Source organism: Leopardus geoffroyi, chromosome A1 (assembly GCF_018350155.1).
Source record: "Leopardus geoffroyi isolate Oge1 chromosome A1, O.geoffroyi_Oge1_pat1.0, whole genome shotgun sequence".
Classification (NCBI taxonomy): Eukaryota; Metazoa; Chordata; class Mammalia; order Carnivora; family Felidae; genus Leopardus; species Leopardus geoffroyi.
The window spans coordinates 137450759-137474934 of record NC_059326.1 but is presented as its reverse complement, the minus strand read 5'-3'; the positions used below and the strand labels follow the sequence as shown (position 1 = coordinate 137474934).

Here is a 24176-nt window from a genome sequence, read left to right as displayed (position 1 = left end):
AGTGGAAGCCCCATCTTAAATTATAAACTGTTTATGTATTTCCTTTACAGCACTTGCCAGGAATTATAATTATATAGTTATTTAGTATTCTGTACTAACCTCTAAGTTTAAAGATGGCAGGGAATGTAAACCCAGCATTTAATATATGCTTAACAATTAGTAGAAAGTTTAAAAAAATACAGATTATGTTTGTAGGAAAGCAAATATAATTTGTATCCTCCCCTCACTTCAAAAACAAGAAAAAGAAAAAGAGTGCTATTCATCACCCAACTCCTTTTGGTTCAACTTTCTTTCATCTTATTATGAATTAGAGGTATCTCCCAGGTATTTCTGCTTCACATCTGGTAAAGTCCAACTCTACTTAAATTTACACTTTTTCAACAACTGTTTCTTCTTATAAACAAAGTCAACAGTAAAGAAATTCTAATTAAAAAGTTAAGACCTATAAACATGTCAGGCCTTTTTAGAACACAAAGGTTTGCCCCAGAAAACTGGAATATTTATAGTAACGAAACTAACTGCTCATGTGATATAAAAACACAGCTCCAAACATGACCAACAGAGTAGCTACTGGGGTAGATTCACTAAGTGACAGATGATATGCGACTGCACTGTGGGACTTTCTATGGAGTTGTTGACCTTTAAACTAATGATGTGAATCTACCCAAACTTTTGTTATTCCCTCAAAAGCAAGACTCCCAACATCACCACTCCAGATGTCTGTGAGAATCAAGGTAAAAGAGAATTCTACTGTTATCAAAGCCACTGAGAAAAAAAGAACGAGTTGAAGAACCAGCAAAGAATGAGGTCTAGTTGCTTTACATTTGAATTTGCAAAACCACCAGGTAAAACCTATAGATGACAAAAGCTCCACTAATGGTTTAATACTAACATTCCATCATGGAGTTGAAAATTAATTTCTCACTGGAATACCCACTCGAATGCCCCACAATGAACACTGTTATGGATTTGTCCCACCTGCAGGCAGCTTCTTGTACTCTCTTGTTGCTGTCCAGGATTCGCTTTAGCAATTCTGTCATTAATGGCTTCAGGTACGTATCGGGGGGCTGGCTGACTACCCAATGTGCATAGCGGCTAAGAGTCCAGCACGTTATTGAACGCACAAGAGCCTTTTTATCAGAGAGGCACTGAATAAGGTGAGGAATGAGCTCAGGCAAGTATGGAATCATGCCTTGCATGCAACCTGGAATAAAAAGTAACAAATCTTGCAGAAAGTGCTAACATTCGGTTACAATTATTTCAATTGAATACTAAAATCATACAAGCATCCATCAAAAACACTCAGATTATCTCCATTACAATAAATACACCATAATAATCTGTTCAAAATTAAGGGAAAAAAAAAAAAAAAAGGAATGAGAGCTAACTGCTCCTAAGTATCTTCTAGTAGGGTTAGGAAAGTTCATTTTACTTCTGCTACACAAATTACAGCTTTCAGAAGTGCCTGTAAAATACTTCAATTTCTTGTATATACAGGCTTACAGCTAGGACATAATAACGCTTCGTAGAGAATGAGGAGACTCTCCTACCATGTTTCTTACACTTACCTATGGAGAACATGATTTTTCTAGCAATGAGGATGCTTCTGACATTAGTCCTCTCATTCTGTTCCCTTTACTGTAACAGAAGCATTTGTGAACTATCTGGGTGGGGTTAGAGATAAGCCGATGGTTGTTAAAGAATAGTTCACTGTTCAAGGTAAAACTTATCCTAAGATGACTTCTGAATTCAAATATCTTTTTTAAGTTAATGTAGATCACAGTATTGTCTATTTCACATCAGCAACACAAGAGAGTATGTGAATTCCAGACTGAAGAGTCTGCTTATAGGGTAACACTCTTTAAAGTGGGCCATCTGCATTACTGCCTGTAAGGACTTCACAGTTCAGTTCTGACTTAGACTTACCTTCAGCAATTGCTCCTAAAACCAAGATGCCGGATTCTTTAACAACCCATTCATGATGAAAAAGTAATTCTTTCAAAAGGGGCAAAATATGTGGCAAAAGCTCATCACGATACACATTTGCAAGAACATCTAGGGCAGCAGCAGAACATTTTCCTAAAGAAATATTTAATTCAAAAATTTTATATTTAACTCTATTATCATTAACTCTATTATCATGACTATTGGTTACATGCATGACACTTTATTCATACATTTACCGTTTCAAAGAATTTAATTAAATAGGACACAGTCTATCTCTATAAACAAGAAATACTTTTTTATGACCAAGAATGAGCAAACTAACCTGCAGCAAAATGTGTACATTTATTACTTCTACTTACCATTCTTAGGGCTAGATCATTCAGAATCAAATACATAATGACTTAGCAGGAGGTTAAGCAAATAAATCTGAACAAATCACCAGCGCATGAAGCATAAAATATGCTGGAAAGCACTCTCTCCAGACAAAGAACTATTAGCCAAGGAACTATGTATCAATTCAGATTTCATTTAATGCAATAATTAAGAAAACAAAATGGTAACAAAAATTAAGTATAAAATTTTTTTCCAACGTGATTAGGCATACTAAATAGTTGATCACAAACTGTTAAATAGTAAAATCCTTTTTTAAAAAAGGCTGTTAAACTGGCTACAAGTAACACCTTACATAACAGTAAGAGTCTTAGTTATACTGTACGCCAGAACTATACCAATGAGTATTAAATTACCATGGAAGAGAATGAAATCTTTATATACTGATATAGAATGAGTTATACAATAAATGGAAAACAACCAAGAGAGTACACAAAATCAATTTCATTTCACTGCTGTAAAGTCAACCTCTTCTCCAGGGAAAGGTATACACGTTTTTTCCACAGGTACACAGAAAAACTTCTGGAAAGATATAAAAATGGGTGGGATGTGAAGGGGAAGTAGTTCCTTTCCCCCAACTCAATGAACATTATTACTTTTGTAATGTTATCTACATTATAATCTGAATCCATCCTGCTCCCAGCCTACAGGGATATATTGGGAGGAGGTAGAGTAGCACCTCACTGTGCAGTTTTTTGTACTTCATGATTTGTTACCCTTGGTTAAGTGCAGTCTAAAAGCAGATGATCCTCTTTAAAAATATTTTTTAATGTTTATTTACTTTTGAGAGAGAGAGACAGACGCCAAGCAGGGGGTTGCAGAGAGAGAGGGAGACACAGAATCTGAAGCAGGCTTCAGTCTCTAACCTGGTCAGCACAGAGCCCGACATGGGGCTCAAATTCACAAACCACAAGGTCATGACCTGAGCCGAAGTCACAAGCTTCAACGAATGAGCCACCCAGGCACCCAATATAACTGTTCTATTTTACTATCATGATTGTTAATCTCTTATGATGCCTGATTTATACATTCAACTTTATCATAGGTATGTATATATGTACATGCGTGCGCGCACACACACACACACACACACACACACACACACACACACACACAAAATAGTACTTAGAGGGTCTAGTACTATCTGTGAGTTTCAGGCACCCACTGGGGGTCTTGGCACATATCCCCTCGTGGATTACAGGGGGCTACTATAATTTGTGGCAGCAGTGAAGACCTCGTGTTCTCTTGTGGGAGATTTGGAGTCCAAGATTAAATATGCCATTAGTACTAGCTATGTTAACCAACTTTGGGCAAGTTTCTCTTTTTGCAGTTTCCTTACCAACCTAAGGCTGTTGTAAAGATTAAATGGGATACACATGCCAAGTCCTTGGCCTAGTGCTGGGCACACTGGGCACTCTAAGGAACAGAAAACTAAATGGGCAACAGAGGAATTAGCATTATTTAACCAAATGAATTACACAGTTCAGTCTGATAATTCATGGATTTAACTGTTTCATCAGTTATTAGAAATCCCAACACTCTGAATTATAGCCATGGTTCTTGACTAGGCATAATTTTGTTTCCCCAGGGAACAATGGGCAATGTCTGGAGACACTGGTGGTCATGACAACTGTGTGTGTGGGGGGGGGGGGGTGGGTGCTGCTCCACGTTCTACAATGTACACAACAGCCACCACAACAAAGAACCATGTGGCAAAATGTCAACAATGTGGAGGTTGAGAAACCTTGAACTAGAGCATGAAACTTTAAGGACCCGCACAGAAACAAAAACAAAACACGAGTGTCTACATTCCTCATTTCATTAGTGTGTGGGGCGGAATGCTGGCTCAATAGATGATTTCGATTTGTAATTAAGTTTGAAAATAAACAAGAGTTTTAAAAACTTCATTTGTAACTTTGAGAATGAGAAAACAATTTATATTATTTTAGCGTTACCCTTGATAATCAACAGGCAAATTATCGTGAAAAATAAGTTTATATCAAGAAAACAGGAAAATCTTGCGGCCAGTGTTCCTATTTTATAATGTCAAACAAAATGTACGGCCTTTTGAAAAATGGCAATTTGAGGTAAGAAGTCTTTAAGAAGCATAATCACATCTACTAGAATGGCTATAAAATAAGTGACAACAAATGCTGGCAAGCATACGTAGAAACCACAACCGTAAGATAATGCTGGTAAGAAAGTAAATGATGGCGCCACTGTGGGAAACAGCCTGGTAGTTCCTCAAAAGCTTAAACACAAAGATATACCATATGACCCAGTAATCACACTTCTGTCTATATCCACAAGTGAAAACATATGTCCACACACAAACTTTACATTAACATTCTTAGCATCATTACTCACAATAGCCAAAAGGGAGAACAAAATGTCCATCAAGTGATGAATGGATAAATAACATGTGGCATATCCACACAATGAATTATTTTTCCACATTAAAAAGAAATGAAGTGGGGTGCATGGGTGGCTCAGTCTGTTGAGCGACCGACTTCAGCTTGGGTCATGATCTCATGGTTTCTGAGTTCAAGCCCCGTGTCAGGCTCTGTGCTGACAGCTCAGAGCCTGAAGTCTGCTTCAGATTCTGTGTCTCCATCTCTCTCGATGCCCCTCCCCTACTCGTATTCTGTCTCTCCCTCTCTCAAAAATAAACATTAAAAAAAAAATTAAAAAGAAATGAAATACTGATACCCACCATAACACGAACAAATATTGAAAACATCCTAAGTGAAAGAAGGCAGTCATGAAGGACCACATATTGTATGATTACATTTATAGGAAATGTCCAAAATAGGCAATTCCAGAGAGACAGAATAGAGACTGGTAGTTGCTTTGGGCTGGGGGACTGGAAGAAATATGGGGAGCGACCTCTAATAAGAACGGGGTTATTTTTAGGGTGACGAAATCATTCCGAAATTTACTGGGGTGATGGTTCCATAACTCTGAATATACGAAAACGACTGAATTGTACCCTTTAATGAGGGTACTGTACAATTATGTGTATGATTTCTCAATGAAGTTGTTATCAAAGCAGGCAACTGAATTCTTCCCTCTGACTTACTTAGATTCCAGTCAGAAATTGTATCGTCATCATCAATTTCATCGTCATCATCGTCTTCCTCTTCAATTCCATCTTCATCGTGCTGCTGAGCCACTGTCCTCGATCGATGAAAACGTGGCCTTATATCTTGTTCACTATCAGGAATTGTTTCATCTTCTTCAACATCACCCTGTTTTAAGAAAAATTTTGATAATACTCAAACATCATTATAACCTAAAAACATATACATGCATAAAAGAATCAGAATAAGGAGAGATGATGCCATGCACATGGTTTTGAAGTACACCTCTTTGTTAAGAACCACTCTCCCCTGTGCAGAAAACAGTTCTGTGTTAAGGGGAGAAGGAACTATCATGTAACACACGTCAGGTATCAGGCACTTTTAATCTCATTATAGTATTGCCTCCCATCAACTGGTATAATCTAGAGTACCTGAATAAGACTGAGATCCTATTCAATATAGCTTAAAATAAACTACAAATAATTTGAATCAAGAGGAAATTTCTCTACTAGTGTCACCATCTGGTTCCAATGAAGTTAGCCTATGTTATTACTCAAATTCATCGTTTGCTTCTCTGCACTTTGCAGCACATTATACGTAACAGCAAACAGCTTTACACAGGGTCTATTTTATTTATTTACTTATTTAAAAAAAAATTTTTTTTCAACGTTTTTTATTTATTTTTGGGACAGAGAGAGACAGAGCATGAATGGGGGAGGGGCAGAGAGAGCGGGAGACACAGAATCAGAAACAGGCTCCAGGCTCCGAGCCATCAGCCCAGAGCCTGACGGGGGCTCGAACTCACGGACCGCGAGATCGTGACCTGGCTGAAGTCAGAAGCTTAACCGACTGCGCCACCCAGGCGCCCCTACACAGGGTCTATTTTAAATAAATGTTCTGTTAGTCAACTTCAAAGATTCTCTAAGTCAAAAGAAAAAAGCTTCCCTATTTATCAGAAAAGTTTCCTTACCTTAAGAAGGATAATATCTATATCTGAGTACTTCATGCCATTCACTAACACAGGAATCAATCTATAAAGAGAGAAATTCATGAAACAAAGAATTAAAGATTTCATAAGAATTTTTAAGCAACCTTAATGACCTTTTGTATACTAGTAATACCGAAGAGCCAACCATCCCTGCCAGTACTGTCTTAGGGCATATTCTGTGATGTCTGCCCTTTTCAAATGACAGGTATTCCTCATTTATATCCCAGGCCTTTTACATACTCATGCATGGGATCTGCTGGGTGGAATCTTAGGATAAGGTAGCTTGTTAACAGTGGTTAGAAAAAGAACGAGACACCAAAATAAATTACAGTACAGTTAAAATGAAACAAAAATGTGTAAAAACACATATAGCATTTGAGTTTCCATTTAAGTTAAAAGTATTGAGATTAACTATGTAATTAATTGTATAAAGAGACTATCTAGGAAAGATATACAAGAAAATGGTATCTTTGGAGAAGAAGCTGAACAGACTAAAAAGGGATAAAATTAATCATTTATTTCTAAATAGTGTGACATTTTCACAATGAGCCTACATTATTTGTACTTCTTTTAATAAAAGAGAGGATAATGTTCAGAATGTTAAACATACTAAGTCTAAAGTAAGTTATCCAAAAGAAATAATGCAAAAAAAAGAAAAAAATACATGAGGTAGGCTCAGTGCGATAAGTGTCTGTTGGTTTCAGCTCAGGTCATGATCTCATGGTTCATGACTTGGAGCCCTGAATGGGGCCCTGCACTGACAGCACAGAGCCTGCTTGGCATTCTTCCCCCTCCCCTCCTTCCACCCCAGCCCTCCCCCATTTGTGCACATATGGTCTCTCTCAAAGTAAAAAAAACTTAGGGGCACTTGTGTGGCTCAGCCGGTTGTGTTCAACTTCGGCTCAGGTCATGATCTCATGGTTCATGAGTTCAAAAGCCCCGCGGTTGGGCTCTGTGCTGGCCCCTCAGATACTGGAGCCTGCTTTGGATTCTGTGTCTCCCTCTCTCTCTGCCCCACCCCCTGCTCTCACTCTCTGTCTCTCTCAAAAGTAAACATTAAAAATAAATAAACTTAAAAAAAAAAAGAGCTCTATCAAGAAGATCATAGCTTTTGATAAAAAAGTTAGGAAATTTTTAAGAAATTAACTCAAATTTCCAATAAGAAAATAGTTAAATCAGGATATCATATCCAATCTAAAGTATTAATGTACTTATTAAATCAGAACCAAGATATTTGTAAATATGGAATCCCAGGTATGTAAGAATAGTTAAAAAATTATCAAAAAACATAATAAAAAGGTCAAAACACTACAGTTCCTTTGTAGCTATGAGAATTTTAAGCTTTGATAGGTTTCTTAAGCTTTGATGATTTCCTTTCTCAGTGGCCCATTACACACTTAAGAGTCTACTGAGGATAAAAGGTTATGAGAACACTTTGGAAACATTAAAAAAGTCCACAGTTCTCTGCTTCTGAATTCTACCTTTAATAGTTCTGGGTGGCTTGGGAAGTGTGAATAGCCAAAAGAAACTCATACTCATGACTACCAGCTGTGGGACTTATTAGTAAGCACTTTCTTTATAATCTAGTGAAAAAGATATTATGATCTCCTTTTTACAGATGAGTCAGCTAAGGCTCAGAGATGTTACATTATTTCCACAAGGTCATTAATTTTAAGTAATGGGAGAGTCAGAATTCAAAACCAGTTTGGTGTGACTCCAAAAACAATTTTGTTTCCCTACAAAAGATCTAAGAAATTCTCACTCTCTACAATGTCTTAGGCCTTTGTAGAGGCCTTACTTCAAAGAGTTACATCATCTGACACCAATTAATAAACATGTGCACAACTAATTTTGGGTACAACTCTACCATCAATGAGATAATTTTGTAAGCCCTCATTAACTAAAGGAATAATAATAGGGAAAAGAAAGCAGTAAGATTCAAAATTTCCTAGACAGGTAGAAAAAATATGGGCCAGCCACACTTTCATGTTTAAATCCTTTCAAATTCTAAAATACAGATTAATATCAATTTAACATTACAGCTAATATAACACAGCTATATAAAATTTGTAACAAAACCCTATTTTATAAGCTACAGGCATTTTGCAGAGACAGATCCATTTGGATCACCAACAATTAAGTCATCTCTGTCAATAATTTGGGGGAAGTGGGGAGACAGATGGCAGACTGTGAAATAACATGAGGTGAGGTAAAGAAGTAAGGACAGTGAGCCTCAACTGTTCTTCTGAACCATTTTTAAGACGGAAAAAATTCAAGTTATGGAGAAAGAAGAGGCAGAAAGTTCAAACAGAGAAAAGTATATATTCGATGGAACGAGGTACCTGAAGAAAAAATTATGCTGTCCAAGACCACTCACGTGAAAATATATCTTTAAGTTTTGGGGCAAGATGAAGGGTCACTTGTTTTTCCTACAAAGCAGAAGTGCTCAGAATGAATGAAGAGAATTCAAAAGAGTGATAAAGGTTTGAATGGCTGCTCTACTGAATGGAAGATAAAAAGTGACCTGGAATAAGAAAAACTGGCAGAGTGAAGGGGTCACTTGACATCGAAAACCATGCATTTCTACAACCATCAATCCTGGTGGTGTGACTTCCCAAAAGCATTTGACAGGAAGCAAAGACAGTTTATTAATCCAGAGCAGGGGAGATGCAGGGTAGCTAGAAGTTTATGGTCAATATAGTTGATTTGTGAATCGTGATGTCTGTGCCAGAGAAAGACAGAATGAAAAGATATGCAGGCAATAAGGGACTGATAAAGCTGGGTAAGCAAATCAAATTGGAAAGTGAGATATGGACATTAACTGTGACCATGTAGCAATATAGCGTTTGTCTGAAGAATTCCCATCTTTCAAGGCAGACCACTATTTTTAGGTCTAATTATTAAGGAGCCTTCTCCTGAAGCCTCATGTAGCCAGAAAAAAGAGAATTTTTCTTTTTTAGAAAAAAAATTAAGCACTACGCCCAACATGGGGCTTGAACTCATGATCCTGAATCAAGAGTCCCATGTTCTACTGACTGAGACAGCCAGGCACCCCAGTAAAGAGAGAAATTTTTTTCTTTTTAAGGTTTTTATTTATTTTTGAGACAGAGCAGGGGAGGGGCAGGGAGAGAGGGAGACACAGAATCTGAAGTAGGCTCCAGGCTCTGAGCTGTCAGCACAGAGCCCGACGCAGGGCTCGAACTCACGGACTGTGAGATCATGACCAGAGCTGAAGTTGGACGCTTAACCAACTGAGCCACCCAGGCGCCCCAAAAGAGAATTTTTAATGCAATTTCACGGAAAGGCAACGGCGTCAATACCAACAATGAATGTTTACTGAGTCCTTAAATACGTACTTAGCATTACTTGCTTTACATAGATTAATCCAAACAGTGCCAGGAGGTACTAATATTAACGTATGAGAATAAAGGTGGGGGAAAAGCCAAAATAGCTGGGAATAAAAAATGAAATGAGGGGCACCTGGATGCCTCAGTCAGTTAAGCATTCCACTGGTGATTTCAGCTCAGGTCATGGTCTCACAGTTTGAGTTCAAGCCCTACGTTGGGCTCTGCACTGACAGTGTGGAGCCTGCTTGGGATTCTCTCTCCTTGTCTCTCTGTGCCCCCCCCCCCCCCGCTCACTCACACATGCACGCACTCACTCTCAAAATAAATAAACATTAAAAAAAAATGAAGAATTGCTCTGCCAGATAAGAAAATATATCATCAAATATTCAGTAATCAAAAGAGAATAATATTGGTTAAAACAAAAGAAACAAAAAAAAAGGAACAGATTTTACAAAGCCCAGAAACACATAAAAGAATTTACTGTCATCCCTTGACACTCTGGTGCTTTCTAGATGAGTTCATAACAACACAGTTCTCATTACATATACAATTTTTACTCCTAAGCAAACATTTTTTGCTAATAAACATGGGGCTGATGAACAGTGCTAGGAAAAACCAGTGCTTTTATTATGTTTCCTATTTCAGCATCAGATCAGTGTGGTTATTCTCCAGTCCTCAAAATGCATTTTTACAATGAAAAAATAAAAGTAGCCTTGTTTTATATAAATATGGTTCCCAAACCAATGGTTCGGAAGATATATGTATCAAACCCAGTTATGGCTGCCTTAGGTTATTTAAGGTCTGCAACAATTAGCATAGAAAAAAAGATTAAGTTCTGCTCTTTTAGCCTGATACCAAGTTCTTCCTTGCTTTAAGGAAGTTTAGGTTTTATTAGTGTAATAACCAAGTTGGAGCATGAAGTTATAATTGCTTATTAACAATACTTCCTAATGTTATAGCTTGGGTTTTCATGATAGAATTTCTTCAGTCTTTGTATGAATTAATGTCTGCTTAAATAACACTAAAAAAAAAAAGTTTTATTTATTTTTGAGGGAGAGAGAGAGCTGGGGAGGGACAGAGAGAGAATTCCAAGCAGGCTCTGCACTGTCAGCAGGTAGCCTGATGTGGGGCTTCAACCCACCAACCGTGAGATGATGACCTGAGCTGAAATCAACAATCAGATGCTTAACTGACTGAGGCACCCGTTTATATGACTTTTTGAATTATATGGTCCTATAATAAGATTAAACACATCATAAAAGTGGCATCACAAGTTAAGGAGAAAAAAAAAGTTAATTATCTGGATTTCCTAAAGGAGGAAAATCCATTTAGCACACCACCTTGCACTTCACTCCCTAATAAACTCCAGACTGACTAGAATAAAATATAGGTACAACTGCTGCTTTCTTGGTGGAAAAAGAAAAAGAATGCGACAGATATGAAAATGAGAACATCCAAGTAACATAAATATCTGGAAAAAAAAAGTTAACCCACGGATACCATAACATACTAAAACAAGTGGTTTTGTTTTGCTCATCCAGATGACTAAGATTACAGAAATGGTAATGGCCAGCAGAAGGTTGACAGGATGGGATGCTGGTGATGGCTTATAAATTGGTGTAACTTCACTACAGAACAATTTGTGGAGTATTTACGATCCTCTGACTTTGGTAAACATCACTTGTAAGAATTCTACCTGAAAGAGATAACCACTTATGGACAAAGAAAAGACGCTGACTCCAGGATTACTTATAATTTTTAAAAAAGGGCAGGGGTGCCTTGGCTCAGTTGGTTAAGCATCTAACTCTTTATCTCGGCTCGGGTCATGATCTCATGGTTCTGGAATTTGAACTGACAGCATGAAGCCTGCAGGAGATGCTTTCTCTCTCTCCCTTTCTGCCCCTCCCTTGCTTGTACTCTCTCTCAAAACAAATAAATAAAACATTAAGAAAAAAAAGGCAAATGTAAATATTCAACAATAGAAGGGTCGAATATCAAACAGTATGCACAACATGATGGAATAGTATTCAAAGCTTAAAAACTGAGAAGAGGAAACTGCACAATATACAACTGAAAACAGCAAACCACAAAACAGTATAATCAAAATTTTAAGTACTGAAGAGAGCTAGATGCCATGTGAAATGCTTTTACATACTATCAAATTTAATTCTCCCCAAACACTCTGAATAAATGTTATTTGGCATATGGCACTAACATACACAAAAAATTTTTCAAAAGAAAGTTAAACACTACTTTTATTTTTTTTATTCAAAAAAAAATTTTTTTTTCAATGTTTTTTAAATTTATTTTTGAAGAGAGACAGCATGAGTGGATATGGGTCAGAGAGAGGGAGACACAGAATCTGAAGCAGGCTCTAGGCTCTGAGCTTTCAGCACAGAGCCTGACGCAGGACTCAAACCCACAGAGCCTGACGCAGGACTCAAACCTCAAACCGTGACATCATGACCTGAGCTGAAGTCAGACGCTCAACTGACTGAGCCAACCAGGCACCCAAGCATTACTTTTAAAAGTAATTGATCTTAACACATGTATCAAATCATTATGTAGCAAAATTAATACAATGTTTTAGGTCAATTATGTCTCAATAAAAGTGGAAAAAAGATTAAAAAAACAACCTGATATAACAGCATTCAGAGTTAGAAACAGGCTTAATAATAGGCTAACCAAAAACCCGATAGCATCACAACTACCAGAAAATTACTTTTGGGGAGAAAACCCCACCCAAGTCCAGTCAAATTAACAGGATTAAAGGGCAAAAAAAAAGAAAAAAAAGGAAAGAAAGAAACGTGCCACAAATTATCCACAATTAAGATTATGATTTAGAATAAACCACTCACATGTAATTAAAACAAAAAAACAACCCCAAAAACCGCTTCTTGAAAAATCTCTTTAGTTATAATCGACAGTTATACCAAGTAAAATTAAGTCTAACTCATTTAGAATTTCATTCCCTAACGGCAGAAGAATGCAATCTAAAAATGCAAAAACGAGGACTCACTGTTAAATATAAGAACAAGGTAGCATTCAGCAGAACGAACACTTACTTAGGAAGATGCCTTACGAGTACATCTTTGCATATCGGTTGCTCAGCCAAAGTGAGCCAGAATTCACAGGCTTCCAAAGCCACATTTTCATCTTGATCTTGCGTCCTCTGGAGCATGTACTACAAACCAAGCATTAGTATTAATCAGTTTAAATCATACAATTAAAATTAAACCTAACCTTTTTCCAGCAAGCTAATGGTCATCCTCTGCTGTGGCCTTGAACTTTATAGTGATTCTCAACCTAGGCTTTGGATTTTTAAAAGTTTCTGAGTCAATTCTAAAATGCAGCCAAACTGAAGAACCACTGGTATAGAATGTTGCTTAATGAAAAGTGTCCTAAGCATGTCTGGCCTATCTGTTTCTATACAGGTGTATTTTGGTTTATGAAATGTATTAACAAACACTGTTTTCTTAGAAACATCAAAATAAGAAAGTCCATTATACCTCTCTTTAAAACGAAGAATCCTTTTATAATGTAACAACTCAAGCTGTCTTTTGTATTTTTACGAATATAAAGTGACATATACATATTATACAATTACAAAAGTTAATTTTTTTTTAATTTGGAAAGAACTAGCGACATTTCTTAGTGCTACTATAATTTATAGTTTCCGAGAAAATAGGTTTATCATGTCCTTTGAACATACCCCTCTTTTAAAAAATCTTTTAAATCTTTTAAAAAATCTTTTAAAATATGCAAAAACAAAATAAATATAATCAAAGGCACTCATAGCATTTCCCAATGTATATGGGCGTGGAAATGGCGTCAAATGATGGATGAATCTTTTATACACACTCTCTCCCTGACTGCAACATCTCACAGGGCTAAACTTGGCAACGCAAAAGATGTGATAGGCCAACCCCTACTACATTCCATACCATGTCCTACTACCAAGCTCAGTATCACTGAAGAATCGTAGAACTCTACGGTTCTACGCTGGCTTCCCAGCTATGACATGGCCCTAGCAAATGATAAAATAAAGGTCTTTAACTTTCTGGTTAGCTCCAGCTTTCACTAAACTTTCAACTAACTCCACCTGATTCTTCTAAGCACTTCAGAGAGAATAAGTTCATCAGAGAAAATGTACCTTATTCCCATTTAGTGCTGCTACATACCTTTATTTCTACAACGATCCTTCCATATGCTTCAGAAAAGGACTGGCTGTGCACTATCAATGCTAGCCTTTTCCTAACAGGTCTTAGACCCCAACCTTTAAAAAAAAGATTTTCTCTCTCTCTACCATACAAAGGATCTAAATAACATTCTCACACACTTGCCAAGCTATATACTACTCACACACAACTATATCCAATAATATGAAAACTAGGTGCTAGAGTTTGACACTAGCAGTACTGAGTACTGCCCAAACAAGTTATTTTGTTCTAATAATAATTTTACCTTGGTGCTATGTACTACTTCCTTTAAATATGGCTAATCTATGATCAACATACTCAGAATTTCCTAGTAAAATTATTTTAATTGCATAGGGATTGAAAGAGTCTTAAAAAAAAAAAAAAACTATAGCAATTATGTCTTCTCAGAAATTTCACTGTTACCATAAATCACAAGTGGATCAGAATAATTTTACCAGTAATGGGTGGAAAACAAACACTGTAATTCCAAACTCTAATGCCACAAGAATGTGCTACTTAATGTACCACAGTTTTAGTGATCACTTAGTCTAACCCATATCTGATAAACACAAATAATTTAAACATTTGCTAGTTATTCTGGTTAAAAGCCATCTATTCCTTTAAATAATTTTCCCTCTCTATACACATCTTAAATCTCATGAGAGAAAAGTCACCATAAAGATAACTTATAATTTTAAGGCCATAACTGTTTTCATTATTCATCCCCAACAAATGTGTTAAATAAATTGTTAAATAAATTTGATATTATGCATTTTTATCTCAAGGATTTTCTTGGGGGAAAAACGAGGAGAGTGTCTTTAAGTTGTTTGTATTACCTCAACTATATTATGCATGTGAGGAAGCAGGCGATCCATTCGAACTTCAAGCAACATCACAAGTGCCCGGCACACATTTTTCCGTACCTCTGGTTCTTCATCACCAGCCAATGCAAAGAGGTTCTATTGCATGAGAAATTTTTCTCTTGTTAAGCATTTCAATGTATTAGAAAGGTTTATACATAATAACCAGTCATCTGTAAGTTGGTAACATTTAAAGAAACTCTAAGAAGGTACAAATAAAGATGGAATTAATTGGCCTGAAATATTAGGTTATAAGACAATTAATCAAATGTACGATGATAATTGTCAAAACCCATGACTTTGGTAAATGACCTAAAGTCATTCTTTTGGAGACAGTATGATTGGTTGTGGGTTTTGTTTTTGTTTTTCTGTTTATCTTTGAGAGAGAGAGAGAGAAAGAGAGAGAGAGAGACAGAGAGAGAGAATGAACATGAGCAGGGGAGGGGCAGAGAGAGGGGGCGACAGAATTTGAAGCAGGTTCCTCGCTGTCAGCGCTAAGCATGACACGGGCCCACACTCAAACCCATGAACCATGAGGTCATGACCTGAACCAAAGTTGGCCTCTCAACTGACTGAGCCACCCAGGTACCACTGAATGGGTATGTTTTAAGGTAATTTTAGTTTGTGAGAATAAAACCATGTCATTAGGACATGGGCATTCATCTCCCTCACCCAGAAGAAGATAATCTTCAAAATACAATTTAATTTTCCTTCAAAATTACAGTCTGTCAAGAGATTATTTCTACCAATCCCAATTCTTAGGGTAGTAACAGGTACAAATTCTCTAAAAGTATCAATAACTGGGAAATGTATGCTGAGTTTCCAACAACTTAACCCCAAACTACTTCTTGTTCTCCAAGCCAACTACTGAAAAAATAGTAAAAGTAGCAATCAAGATTATGTTTTCCCAAACAGGTTTGTCACCAAGGTGAGGGGGCAAAAAGCCTGAATAAACAACAGACTATTTCATTTAGTCTTTTCTAAGATGTTGTTATACAATTTTACAGATAAAGAAGTTTAGAAGTTACATAACTTGCTACTCAGGGGGCATCTGAATTTGGTTTTCATGGAATTTTAAGTCCAGATTCATTTCCTTATACCAACAAGCTGTGTTTTGTAGAGGTTGCAAAGTGGAGATATAAGAAGTAGAAACAGTAACCCTCCCCCATCTCATTCCTGAATTTTACTTTATCTACACATACACATGAATTATAATAAAAAGATTATTTAAAAAAATTTAATGTGGGGGCACCTGGATGGCTTAGTCGATTCAAGCATCCCACTCTTGATCTTGGCTCAGGCCATCATCTCATGGTTTTCTGAGTTTGAGCCCCATATCGGGCTCTGTGCTGGTGGTGTGGAACCTGTCTGGAATTCTCTCTCTCTGCCCCTCCTCCACTCGTGCTGTGCCACCACCCCCCCCACTCAAAATAAATAAACATTAAGAAAACTTCGATGTCCCACAATCTTTAAAAACAAAAAGCCAAAAAACAAAAAAGAAACAAAACCAAAACCAAAAACCAGAGAAACATCTCCAAACAGATGAACTTGAAATCTTATTACAACGGGTAAAACAATGGAGAAGTTCAAATATCAAATGTGACGGTATGTGAAGTACTGATGTAGAATTTTAAAAACTTCGATTTCCCCAAGTTCTGCCTCTGCATCGGATGCTTTGAAACCTCTATAGTTCCTCTTTTCATCAGATAGATATATATTTTACACAGAGAATACTCCGACAGCGTTGCTTATAGGTTCAATACACATTCTTCGTTAAAATTAATGTTGTCTTAAGTATGAGTATTTAGCTTTGCCAAGATAGGTCTTAGCCACATAATAGTAACCAATACACTTTTCAGTCAATATTGTCAGACTCAGCAGACGTAACACCTGCCCCTGATAAAAACACTAATTCAAGAAATAAATGATCCATTTCTTCATTTAGCAAATGGTTACCGAGGGCCTACTATGTGTCAGGTGTTTCCTATGGATGTTGACTGCTCTCGTAGGATGGAGAACTAGTTGAATCTTGTAGGATTATCAAGTAGGAAAGAACTGTTAAAATGGTAATGGAACACTAATGGAAAAGATTTTAAAATGTTGGGAGATGTTCTTGCTCCACTTGCTGAGTATGGTCCTGTGGAATTTTTGTTTTCTGAGGGAATTTACTATCTTTTATTCTAAATTATATTTCTATGTAAGATATTGGTGTATCTATCCCTGTTCCTGTTTTAAGCTATAAAATAGCTCTGGAATAGCAGGCTCTGTTCCAATTTAGTTACAGCAAGTATCTTTTTAACAATCCAACAAGGTAAATTATTAGCCTCATTTTATAGAGAAGGTAATGGAAAACATGTTAAATAATGTGCCCAAAGTTAGCAGCTGTGGAGCTGAGATTTGAACCCAGGCAGGCTGACGCCAGACCTTGAGATAATCCACTACCTTCTACACCAAACCAGACTGAAAACACCTTGAGGCATAACATTTATTTATGTATCCCTAGCACCAAGCACAATGCCTAATTCACAGTAGGACTCGGCAATATCCACTGAAGACTCGTGTTTTAGTTTCAACTTTTAAATGGCTAGAGGATCCTTATGGCTACTACTCATAGTCTACTGGTAAGATATGTTCAGAAAAAAGCTTGTCAATTTAAGTGATGAGGGAAAAGATGACACCATTTTCCCCTCCTTTCTTATAATTTCCCAACAAAAATTCTAGCAGGATGGCCTCTAAAATTTTTAATAGCTGGAAAGGAATGAACTATTAAACTCTGATTTAATGAAAATAAAAGTGAAATGCTTAAGGAACTTTTTTTTTTAATTTTTTTTTTTTTCAACGTTTATTTATTTTTGGGACAGAGAGAGACAGAGCATGAACGGGGGAGGGGCAGAGAGAGAGGGAGACACAGAATCGGAAACAGGCTCCAGGCTCTGAGCCATCAGCCCAGAGCCTGACGCGGGGCTCGAACTCACGGACCGCGAGATCATGACCTGGCTGAAGTCGGACGCTTAACCGACTGCGCCACCCAGGTGCCCCAGAAATGCTTAAGGAACTTTAACAACTTGTTTACAACTGTGGTGATCAAGTGGTAGCAGTTCTGAAAAAATCCTGTTGCTTAGGGTTCATGGCCAAAAATAATGCTGTTGTTGCCTTTCTGCTTTTATCGAAAAGGTAAAAGGGCCTTTAGAAATGCTTGACGAGACTTAAGAGTCAATTTTTTCCATGACACCTCTAATTTTACAATGGAAACCAATGGAAAATGAAGCACTGTCCTTTTAGTCTATGCCTTCAGATTCTTTATCAAGTTAAGATGATTCAAACTCACCAATGTTTCATGTTTCAAATACTGCAAAATAGCTGGGAGACTTAATTTACATTTGAAATTTGAATAGTATATTCAAACAAAAAATTTGATAAAATTTGACAAACAAAATACTCAAGATATTAAACACCCAAATTCCATAATCGATGTTTGTATCGTTAAAAAAAAAAAAAAAATCAGTAATAGAGGAAAAGTGCTTTTATTTTTAGTTAACAAAAATCACAAAGTCTACACTGTATCCAATTTTAATACTATCAAATAATTTAACATTTTCTAACTTCCCCAAAAGCAAATGGGGGTGGGGGGAAGGGGAGAGAGACAATCTTACCTCTATAAAAGAATCAATGTGCAACATCAGAGCTTGAGTCCTACTGATGATAAACTGATTGACACATGCAACAGCGTGAGACCTAGAAACAAAATTTAACATTTAACACATGCTCACTGCAGCATTTTCTATTTACAGAAGATTGACAAGAACTTAAATACTCCTCCGTAAAAAAAATTACGGTGTATGTAGAGCCATAAATGTATGTATTTATATATATATGGCACACACATATATGTATACACACCCTGAAAAGAATGAGTCAAACTCTCTGTGTAGCTCACACAGAGTATGAATCTTAAGTGAAAAACGCAGGGTGCAGAACATTAGTACTTCTCTGAAAGTGGAGAGACTCAAAAAGGACATGTGCATATTTTTAATAGTGGATACCTCTGAACAGTGGGATGGTGGGCAGAGGCATAATGGATATATATAATGGGTACACATTCCTTTAAAACTAAAGACATAGTCAACTCAATGCCATAGCAACTCCTAATGGCACTACCTGTAAAAATATACCCATAATCCAATCACTTCTCAACCACCTTCACTTCTTCCCTAGTCCAAGCCATGATTTCCTATGAGGATTACTCCAATAAGATCACATTATACCCTTGTTCAGATTTCTCCAATAAAACGCAATCTATATTTTCTACAAAAGATCAAATGGTAATATTTTAAGATTTGTGGGTCACATAAGACCTCTGTGGCACGTTCACCCCCACCCCCAAACATAACCTTTTTAAGTATAAAATCATTCTTAATTCATATGTTATGGGCTGAATTTGGCCCCATGGGTCACAGTTTGCTGACTATTGGCCTAGACATTCCACTACAGTGTGGTTACTCCCTACGTTTCCTAGTATGATGCAAAGTTTTCTTTTTTGGTCAGTGTAAAAGGCTTGTTCCTAACTCTAGGACCTTTATACTTGTTCCCTGTCTTAAATGTCTTTCCCCTTGACCTTTCAAAGATGTGTTACTTTACTTTGTTCAGAATCTCTACACAAATGTTACCTGTACAGTGAAACTTCTATGTAAAATACCTCTAAGCCCTTACTCTCATTTTTCCACAGTACTTATCATGAAACTATAGTTTTTTTTCTGTCTGCCTCTTCTGATAATCCAAGAGAAAAAGGCGACAGAAGAAGGTACCAGATACCCAATAAACCTATGACAAGATATTCAACATAACCAATGACACAGAAATAACCATCAAGCTCATAATGAAACACAATTTTCTATTTGGCAAAAATTAAAATACATGACGATACTAAATGCAGAATATATGCACCCAGAGAAACTTTTCCTTTGTTAATAGAAAGTATGAATTGATGCAAACGCCCTGGAAAACAGTTTGGGGTTCTTTCCTTGTTATGTGCCCAGTGCTTAGAAATTCCTCCTCAAAGACTTTACATCTTCCTAGAAACTCTTGCAAATAGACAAAAGGAGACAAGCAAATGTTTTCAACAGCACTATCCACACTAGCAAGTACCTGGAAGCCACCCAAAGGCTAAGGGGGGGTTCAAGGGGAAGACCATGAATAAACTGTGTAAACCTCGTATGAGGTACTATACAGTTGTCAAAACAAAGGAGCTATAATGACAAAATATGGACGAATCCTAGCAAAATATTAAATTTAAAAAGTCACCAAAGATTAAGTTCAGTAAAATACTATTTATAAAGTTAAAAACACATACAGATATATATATACATTTTTTTACATATCATATATATTTTCAATAATTGTTTTTTAACAATCCAAGGGAAGGGTCAAGTCAGGATTAGATGTAGGTTGCTGTCAAGACCTTAGCTTTCATTCTGGATGGTAGGTTTGAGCGCTTATTATTAAAAATAACTAATATGTAACTAAAGACTAAATGCAAGTGGGCCAAGATGAGAAGGTCATGAGCTAAGAATGATAACCCAACTTTGTGTATTTCTGGTAGGATTTATAAAAAATCGAGTGGCTCTGATTTTTCAATTGCTTAATCCTGTAACGGATAAAACTATAATCCTTTGCCTCATTCTATACTCTCAAAGTTCAGCAGTTATTTTGAGATGGAAAACCACTTTTAATAGTACATAAAAATATCAGTTAAACTGTATAAATAAGGCGTTAATAATATAGAATAAAATATAAAGATGAAGCTTAACGCATTGCTAAAATACATAGCAAATACATTTACCCAAATACATGTTAAAATGAAGAAAAAAATTTAATGGTATGTACGACAGAATCTCAAATGGGTAGTAATGAAGAGTCACTAAACAGAAACATTTCTATATTACTGAAGTCCACCTAGTCAAGTTTTAAACAAATGTCCACCCACAAAAATGTATTAAAATTACAAAACACTGTTATATCTAGTAATGGTATGCCAATTGCCAGGAATATGCTTTTTGGATTTTTGTTTTTCTTTCAATTGTTAAGAATTGGGTCACAAAAAAAGTGACTTTCTTAGGAGTAAAGAAAAATATGCAAATAACTATACCTTTTTTCATCACCTTAGTTGAAAGATTAAGAGGAGAAGACTTCCTAGAGAACATGAACTCTAGTTAACTATGTCAGGAAGAGTAAAATGTCATTATTTGTTTGCATGACACTACCATAAATTAAGCATCTATTAAGTTTCCACTGTGAGAACACTGTATTAAGTACGACTTACGATGAAAAGTAATTAAAATTAGATCGAGATAAAGGAAAAAGAAATAAAGAATTTAAGCAAGAAAAAGATTCCTGATTACCCTCTGGTGACATTGTTGAAATGAGAATCCTTCAGAATACAGCTTGGAATCTTGGAATAAACTCCAATGAACATCTAAACAGTTACAGCCTATGCATAAAGTTCATGCAGCTGGATATCCTTGCCTCTGGGATCCTGCACAATTTCTACTTTAAATAGTAATATGGTGTTTGATCATTCTACCTAAAAGCATGAAGCACTGACAATGGAAAACAATAAAAATCAGAGCAACTGACAATCAGAAAAGCACTGACTTTTCCATACTAATGATAAGCAAAAGACAAAAGGAGAATTAATTGCAGAAAGCAAAAAGAAAAATACAAAAAACACAAAAAAACGAGTAGAGCAGCCTGGGGAACTTTTGGTGAAGTTACAGGAGTCTCACACACCTCAAAAGTGTGAAAGCATCATGATAATTATAGCTGAACAGGACAAGTGATGATAATCAAGTTACTCAAAGGCTAATATTCCAAAATAATATTTCAACAACTATATGCTAGGCACTGCTCAAGGAACTAGGGATATAACAGGAAAACAAAGCAGGCCAAGGTTAACTTGTGGCCAATTGGCCCTACTGATCTGAGGGTACTCAAAAATTCTCCTACCTTCATGCTCAAAGTGTTTTAAATTAGATGTAAAACGCTTAAACTGAAATTACTAAATAATTCAGATGTCGTATTGGAGCAATTTTTACCACAAAGCTGCAAATGAAGGTACCTGTACTTGGCAAGATTCATAAATTAAAACAAAAACAACATGACAACATCCCCAAAACACAATGACTTTCAGCCTTACACAAAGGATCTTTGAAGCATACCATCTAGAAGGTAGAGAACTATCGTATTGGATGAAAATTTCATCAGATAAAGTTCACATTTCATGTGTTTTGCTATGAAAGGAGTACATTTCAACTACTGAAGTTCACCTTTGTGGAATATCAGCATCTTCTGCCAATCACAAAAATATTAGGTAATGGAAAATGAGAGTGGTCAGGCTTAGAGTTTACAAATTAATTTGATACTGGCTACACAGATACCTTATTTTTGGACTACTGTGCTTGAAGAACTGTAAAAACTTGGGGATCATGATGTTGAGAGGACGATCTAAAACATCACTATCTAAAATCTCAGCAGAATCTTCACAGATCTTCTGAAGGGCGCCAAATGCTCCCTGTGAAAGATATTTAAATTATTACAATTAATTAAAAGTGACGCCATTTTATTTTTAAGGTTTATTTTTGAGATAGAGACAGAGCACAAGTGGGGGGAGGGGGGGCGGGGCAGAGAAAGAGGGAGACACAGAATTCGAAGCAGGCTCTAGGCTCTGAGCTGTCAGCACAGAGCCTGACAGAGGGCTTGAACCCAAAGACCTTAAGATGATGACCTAAGCCGAAGTCGAACGCTTAATAACCAACTGAGCCACCCAGGTGTCCCATAAATGAAGCCATTTTAAAAGCAAACTGAAGGGGCACCTGGGTGGCGCAGTCGGTTAAGCGTCTGACTTCAGCCAGGTCACGATCTCGCGGTCCGTGAGTTCGAGCCCCGCGTCAGGCTCTGGGCTGATGGCTCAGAGCCTGGAGCCTGTTTCCGATTCTGTGTCTCCCTCTCTCTCTGCCCCTCCCCCGTTCATGCTCTGTCTCTCTCTGTCCCAAAAATAAATAAACGTTGAAAAAAAAAAAAATTAAAAAAAAAAAATAAAAGCAAACTGAAGAATATTGACTAATTTGTATGAATGTTTTCAGCTCTCATAAGACCCATAAATTTAGTCATCAATTTTAATACAGAAATCATTTTACCATTGAAGTATCTAAAATCTTAGCTTAAACCTAATAGTACATTTTTATCCTAGCATTTAATGACTTAAAATTAAAGGATATTTTGGTTGGGGGGACTATAATAAATATTATCTAACTGAAAAAGCTCACTTCTCCTGAAATATTCTTTTCAATTTTAGGTCAAAAAGAAGTCTTAATATCTTTTAAAAATTACTTATATGTAAAACCATTCATTGGGTAATGGTGACAAAACATGGTAAACGGGCAAAAAATTCAAATTAGCAACTATTTCCCTACATCCATTTTACACCAAAGGGGTTAACCTAGAGCTCCTGCCAGTACACAACATGCAACCTACTAACCACCTTGAACATCTCATTTATTGCTTGTAATTCCATCAGGAGCAGAAACCTGGTACTTACTTTCCTCGTACAATTAATAGAACACTTTCTCTTTAAAATGTGACTTATGGGAGTGCCTAGGTGGCTCAGTCGGTTAAGTGTCCAACTCCTGGTTTCTGCCCAGGTTGTGATCTCAAATTTGTGGGTTCAAGCCCCGCACTATCAGCGCAGAGCCAGCTTGGGATCTCCTCTCTGCCCCTTCCCCCGCTCACGTCCTCTCCCCCTCTCTCAAAATAAATATTTAAAATATGACTTCTATAGAAGCTCCATAATTTCATGATTACTGTAGTTTTAATTTTTTTTATTCTTGGTAAGTGCTTTCTAAAATTTTGATCTCCTTTCATGTTGTTACCACTATACCAAAGCATGATTTAAATTTTAATCAACTCTTACTTAATGGCTGAATACAATTACTATTTCAGTTCTTCTGTAATCTTACCAGTGTATTTCCAAGGCATTATTGGAAAATGTACATATGGGAAAGTACGTCTTTTTTGTTTTTGTTTTTAGGGAGGGAAAAGTGTGACTGCTTTTCCCTCTGCTTACTCCCTCTCTCTCCAGTCCCTCCTTTTCCTCTTTCAGATCAGGTGACAAACTGCCAAGTCAAAAGGCCACCTGATTTTGTTAGGTTATTTCAGTGCTTGTCCTGTCTACGAGCAAGGCTTGCTTTCTTGAGAGGAAGAGGAGTCCCTGCCTTTGAAGAAGCAAAACACCTAAAATGGTTCCCATTCAAAACAGATTTCTACACAAATGGGAAGCCGGCTAATAAAAGAGATACATAAAATGAGGAATC

At 36.7% G+C, this 24176-nt stretch overlaps 1 protein-coding gene across 2 annotated transcripts in view; it reads right to left on the bottom strand.

The window, feature by feature from the left end:
- TNPO1 (transportin 1) overlaps window positions 1–24176 on the bottom strand; it is a 98260-nt gene that overhangs the window by 22805 nt on the left and 51279 nt on the right. For both annotated transcript variants that reach the window (XM_045495209.1, XM_045495200.1), the window contains exons 6-13: window positions 22245–22378; window positions 18465–18546; window positions 14788–14910; window positions 12818–12936; window positions 6388–6448; window positions 5417–5585; window positions 1927–2079; window positions 979–1204 (exon numbers count right to left, since the gene is read on the bottom strand). In XM_045495209.1, coding sequence (XP_045351165.1) covers window positions 979–1204; window positions 1927–2079; window positions 5417–5585; window positions 6388–6448; window positions 12818–12936; window positions 14788–14910; window positions 18465–18546; window positions 22245–22378 — 1067 coding nt within the window. The remainder of the gene's footprint in view (window positions 1–978; window positions 1205–1926; window positions 2080–5416; window positions 5586–6387; window positions 6449–12817; window positions 12937–14787; window positions 14911–18464; window positions 18547–22244; window positions 22379–24176) is intronic.